We start from the raw sequence: 6,000 nt of genomic DNA, 5'->3' as shown, positions 1-6,000 counted from the left end.
GCTGAACAAACCTCTTGGATGAGAAGTGAAATGTTTTAAATGAGTCCAGCTGCCTCTCTTAAGACAAACATGACCTGATTGACTAGGAACCTACACAGACATGGAGTCAGCATGTCTTGTAGATTTCAAACGACATGCAGATAATGTAAAGACTGTATCCAGTCTTTGTTTATCTTGGGTCTGCGTTTGTGTCCTTCCTGGCAGACAGAACAGTTCATTTTACCTGAGATTTACTGCTTAAAGCACATATGATAAAACACTAAATGGATCCAGGCAATCAAGATCTGAGACTTGCAACATAAGAAAATGTAATTTTTCAGAAGCTGACCACGCTGCAGCTGTCAGCAAGTGACCAGGACAGTGAGCCGGGCGAGCTCATCTACCGCGTCACCAAACAGACGAGCCTGGGCCACCTCGAGCATGCTGCCAGTCCAGGTAGACCAGACCTATATGTTAGTGTTTTTAGAAAGGACGCAAAAGTAAAGATGAAAGCCAAACTAAACCAAACCAAACTTTTCCCACCGCTTTGTGAGTAGTTGGCATCCAACATGCAAACTGCAGATGACTATGGCAATCTGATTGCAACCAAAGCAATCACAATTATGTTTTTGGTGCAGCAGACCCTGATTTCACCTGGCAACCACCACAAACCAGTGGCTTTACCCCCAAAGTTGCCAGGGGTGTGCAGCGCTGTGGTCCATTGATCACCTCTCCGGTTTGAGCCTGTCCAAAGACATGCTTGTCAATTGGTGATTCTAAAGTGCCTGTTGGTGTGATGGAAGAAGAAAAAAGTGACGACAGGGTGTGGGGACGGGAGCTGAGCCGAGGAAGCATTCATGCATCAAATACCAAGAGAGTCAGGGGAACACTGGGGGGGACGACAACAAAACTAAAACAGGGAGCTAAGAACTTCACTACTGTATGTTTTCAATGTTTTTGTCACTTTTTACGGAATCAAACTCAATGTAAGCTTTAAACCCTGCATGGTCGTACTCTCTCCTGCACTTCATATTATCCTTTGTCGATCTACACACGTCTGTTGCTGCCACGGACGTCGCACACTTGTACGTCATTGACACTCTCACGAAGAAAATGACGAGGATTAGTAACGCAGTAATGTAGCCTGCTTACGGGAAAGTAACAGTAATCTAATTACCTTTTTTGCAATAGTAATCCCTTACTTTACTCGTTACTTGAAAAAAGAAATCAGACTATGCGGTGTTGCCCATCTCTGGTCCACATACAGAAAGTATCATAGAAAGATTTAAGGTATCGTGCCACATTTGACCTCTGACCTCTTGTTCATGGTTAGTAAATTAAGAGTCAAAGTGAAAGACAAATTTGAAACTTTGTTACTTATTACCGTTGTTTGGAATAGATAGGAATATAGGGAATTATATATTTTTATTTAAAGACAGGATTCACATGTTTTCATTTCTAGTCTTTAAACCCTGTCTCTATCCATCTAGTATTAATTCTTTCTGGGAAACAAGTATGTATATTATGCACACACACAAACACACATGCAGCTATTACCTATTTCTTGTCTTTATACCTAAGATGAATTATTGTTGAATAAAGACATTTTTCAAACACATGTAAAATGTGGGCAATTGTGTTTATTGGGTAAAGGAAAAGGCAGAAGGGGGGGGGGGAAGGGGGGATAGAAAGAATGAAAGAGAGAGATGAGAGAAAACCCCAACAATCCCCTCTGAGCAAGCACCAGGCGACAGTGGATAGGAAAAACTCCTTTTAAAGTGAAAGGAACCTAAAGGAGAAACCTATGGCAGAACCAGGCTCAGGAGGGGGCAGTCAACTGCCGAGACTGGTCGAGGGGTGAGGGTGAAAAAAGTCAAAGGAGGGAGGGGAGGGGAGGGGGAAGGGGGGAAATGAAGATGGAATAGAGGTGGAGGAAGACGAGGTTACATTGGGTGAGAAGCAGCAGTGTCCCTCCTCCAGAACCAGCGGAAGCGTTTTTTCTTCTTTTTCAAATACTCTTCCACGAGCACTTTTTTCTCAATGATGAGGGTTTTCAGCTCATCAATTGCTTCTCCGTTTTCTTTCTCAAGTTTGTTGCATCTTTTCACCATGTCTTCTAATTGTTCTTGTTTTTCTTTAAGCTTGTCTTTCAGTTCTTCAACTGTTTCAACTGAACTGCGGTCTTTTTCTTGAAGCAGCTCTTTATTTCCCTGCGCTTTTTTATCAAGCCTGATTTGGAGCGATCTGTGTTTTTCCTGCATCTCGTCAAGCTTGGAGTCCATTTCTTTCTGTTTCATTTCCATTTTCTTCTTGTCTTGAAGCAACTGTTGATTTTTGTGCAGAGTTTTATCATGCTTCACCTGCAGCGCTTTGTATTTTTCCTCCATGGCTTGGAGTTTGCTCTGCAGGTCTCTCTGCTCTACGGGCTCTTTTTTCTTGTCTTGGAGGATCTCCTTATTTCTCTCCAAAGCTTCATCAAGTATTACTTGCAAGCCTTCATTGTGTTTCTCGATGTTCCTCAGCTTGCAATCCATTTCTTCCTGTTGTATTTTCTGTTGGTCTTTCTCGTGAAGCAACTCTTTATTTTTGAGCAGTGTTTCCTCAAGAGTTATTTGGAGCATTTTGCATTTTTCCTCCAAGACTTCAAACTTGTGGTCCGTTTCTTTCTCGAGCATTCCTTGTTGCTCTCTCTCTTGAATGAACTCTTTATTTCTGTGCACTTTTTTATCAAGCCTGACTTGAAGCAATCTGTGTTTTTCCTCCATCTCGTCAAGCTTGGAGTCAATTTCTTTCTGTTTCATTTCCATTTGCTTCTTGTCTTGAAGCAACTGTTGACTTTTGTGCAGAGTTTTATCATGTTTCACCTGCAGCGCTTTGTATTTTTTCTCCATGGCTTGGAGTTTGCTCTGAAGGTCTCTCTGCTCTACGGGCTCTTGTTTCTTGTCTTGGAGGTTCTCCTTATTTCTCTCCAGAGCTTCATCAAGCATTACTTGCAAGCCTTCATTTTGTTTCTCAGTGTTCCTCAGCTTGCAATCCATTTCTTCCTTTTGTATTTTCTGTTGGTCTATCTCGTGAAGAAACTCTTTATTTCTCTCCAGAGATTCATCAAGCATCACTTGCAAGCCTTCATTCTGTTTCTTGATGTGCCTCAGCTTGCAATCCATTTCTTCCTTTTGTATTTTCTGTTGGTCTTTCTGGTGAAGCATCTCTTTATTTTTGAGCAGTGTTTCCTCAAGAGTTTTTTGCAGCATTTTCAGTTTTTCCTCCAAGACTTCAAGCTGGGAGTCTGTTTCTTTCTCGAGCATTTCTTGTTGCTCTCTCTCTTGAATGAACTCTTTATTTCTGTGCACTGTTTTATCAAGCTTGATTTGGAGCAATCTGTGTTTGTCCTCCATGTCGTCAAGCTTGGAGTCCATTTCCTTCTGTTTCATTTCCATTTGCTTCTTGTCTTGAAGCAACTGTTGACTTTTGTGCAGAGTTTTGTCATGTTTCACCTGCAGCGCTTTGTATTTTTCCTCCATGGCTTGGAGTTTGCTCTGCATGTCTCTCTGCTGTGTGGACTGTTGCTTCTCTTCTTGGTGGATTTCTTTCAGTTTTTCCAGAGCTTCGTCAAGCTTCTCTTGGAGCTCCTGATTCTTCTTGACCATGTTTTCCTGTTTTATGCTCTCTTTTATCTCCTTTTGGAGCAGATCTTTATTTTTTTCCAGAGCTCCATCAAGCTTTTCTTGGAGTTCCTGATTCTTCTTGAGCATTTTATCCCCTTTAATGCTCTCTTTTTTCTCATTTTGGAGCAGATCTTTAATTTTTTCTAGAGCTTCATCAAGCTTTTCTTGGACCTCGTGATTCTTCTTATCTTGGAGAGCCCATTGTTTCTCCTCAATAATACCTTCCCTTTCCTGAAGCTGGTAGGATAATTTTTCTAATTCAGCGCTCTTTCTCTCATTTTCTTCTGTCAGGATCTTAATCTTTTCTCTGTTCATTAGATTTTCATTCTCCATTTCTTCTACTCGCTTTTCCTCTAATTCTACCTGTTCATCCCAAGGAAGAGAGCTGATATAAGGGTCTAGGGACTCATACCATGGAATAGAGCTGGGGTCAGCTTCTTGTCTTTCTTGCTCTTTCTGAGACATGTTGGAGTCTGTATACCGTGAGTACGAAAAGGATCCAAATGTTTGAAAATGCTTTACTGGTGAACGTTTGAATGCTGCTAACATAAGTGCTGCAAATAACTAAAAGTTGTACCTCCTCACCCCTACTTATGGATTCATGAGGATCAAAGCTTCAAAGGATCAAAGCTTTAGAAGCCTGTGACATCAGAATTCCATAAGCCAATGAGGTTGTCACATGACATTTTTGAATGAGGTCATGTTTTTGTATGAATTTTTTAAATAACATCAACATTCCGTAAGCCAATGAGGTTCTTACATGACTTTTGAATGAGGATAATTCTTTTGTGTTAAAAAAAAGTGTAAAAAGTGTTATTGCAATAACATAAAAAGTGAGTAAAGAAAGTAAATAAAAGTACAGTTTTATTTATATAGCACCTTTCAAAACAAATTCATTGTGTCTGAGTTGTATTGGTAACTCGTTGAAGTGTTACTGGGTATCATAACTAGACAGTTTGCGCATACAGTGAGTGAAAGCATTGGGTGGACTGAATCAGGTTAAATTAAATCGATAGAACTGAGTGGATTGTATTGATCAGAGAGTTAGGACAACAACTAAAGGAAACTTTGATTCATCTGAAAGGAACTAATATAGGTTAACAGGTAGCTGATACAAATCAGGATTTAAAACCATTTTTGGTTTGTTTGTTTTTCTATTTGACTCCTTGTTTAGACTTAGTTTATATGATAGCATTATGGGTTTGTTAAACTGTTCCATTTGAAAATGTTGGGAAATGAAATATCACAGGTGGAAATCAATGAAAGTGGAAATTCAGAAGAAATTCTGTCCTTTTCCTCATTAATGCACATCATAGATAACTATGTAATGTGTCTGTTGCACACTTTGTATGTCAGGAATAACCATAAATGTGTTGCCTTACAAACAGCTGTATCAGGTCTTTACATCCACAATAAGCGAGGATAGCAGAACTCCTGGAAAGCAAAAAAAATGTGGTTCTTGTTTTTAAGACAGTCACATTTAGTTTCATGCTGAGTGATGCTGGATTGTTGCAGACAAACCTGATTATGTTTCCCACTGGGTTTTATACTTCAGAGGCAACACAGAGTAAAGAGAAGCATTGTTATTTCAGTGTAACTTTAGTCTCAGTTTAGTTTTATCCCCTTGTAAATTTGATAAGAGCCAAATTGAGGAAACAAACTCAGTGTGTGGCCAGAAAATGCCATGGTGGCTTACAAACACATGTCAGAACAAAATATGAAGGATAAGACATCACACGTATAACGGAAAGAGACGCAGAAGAATTCATCTCTGAAATTTCTCCCTTTATTGAACTGGCATTTGCCCGAGACCACCGGAATTGGTGGGATGGACACAAAGAAAATCAGAGGTAGACAAAAATCTGTCAGGAGGGATCAGGAGAGAACAACGGTCTGCCAAGCCATTCACTGCTTCAGAGTTTTGTCATTTTGCACCTGCTGTCGCTTTAATATTAAACTAACGAGGTTGAAATAGACTCACAGTGGTTTCTGCTTCTTAATTAGACAGATTTATATCCCTTCATGTGCTTCCGTCTTCTGTGCTTCACTGTCTGTGATCATGCTCGAGCTCATCTTCAGTCAGTTATCTTCTGTTTGTTTCCTGCTTCCTTTTAAAGGTCAAGGATCCCACCTTCACCTTGCCACCTGCCTGCGTGCCATGGTTGCCCAGGTTTGCAAATACAATAACTTGAAAACGAAGCAATGTTGTATTTTCAAATTGATACCATAGATACATCTAGTACAAGTCTCGAAAAAGTTTGCATCTTCCTGACCTTGACCTCAAGGTCTGATGCCAAGTCTTGTCACTTGAGACTGAGGTGATGCAGGATTTTGAAATTTATTCTATATGTGCAGC

At 40.1% G+C, this 6,000-nt stretch overlaps 1 protein-coding gene across 1 annotated transcript; it reads right to left on the bottom strand.

The window, feature by feature from the left end:
* Positions 1–1,890: 1,890 nt before the first annotated feature.
* LOC146502627 (uncharacterized) lies at positions 1,891–4,203 on the bottom strand. The gene has a single exon (XM_085132317.1). It carries the CDS (start codon positions 4,191–4,193, stop codon positions 1,923–1,925), a length of 2,271 nt encoding a protein of 756 aa, XP_084988443.1. The 5' UTR covers positions 4,194–4,203; the 3' UTR covers positions 1,891–1,922.
* Positions 4,204–6,000: the final 1,797 nt, after the last annotated feature.

Source organism: Neolamprologus multifasciatus, chromosome 15, assembly GCF_963576455.1.
Source record: "Neolamprologus multifasciatus chromosome 15, fNeoMul1.2, whole genome shotgun sequence".
NCBI lineage: Eukaryota > Metazoa > Chordata > Actinopteri > Cichliformes > Cichlidae > Neolamprologus > Neolamprologus multifasciatus.
This window is presented reverse-complemented; position numbering and strand designations above follow the sequence as displayed.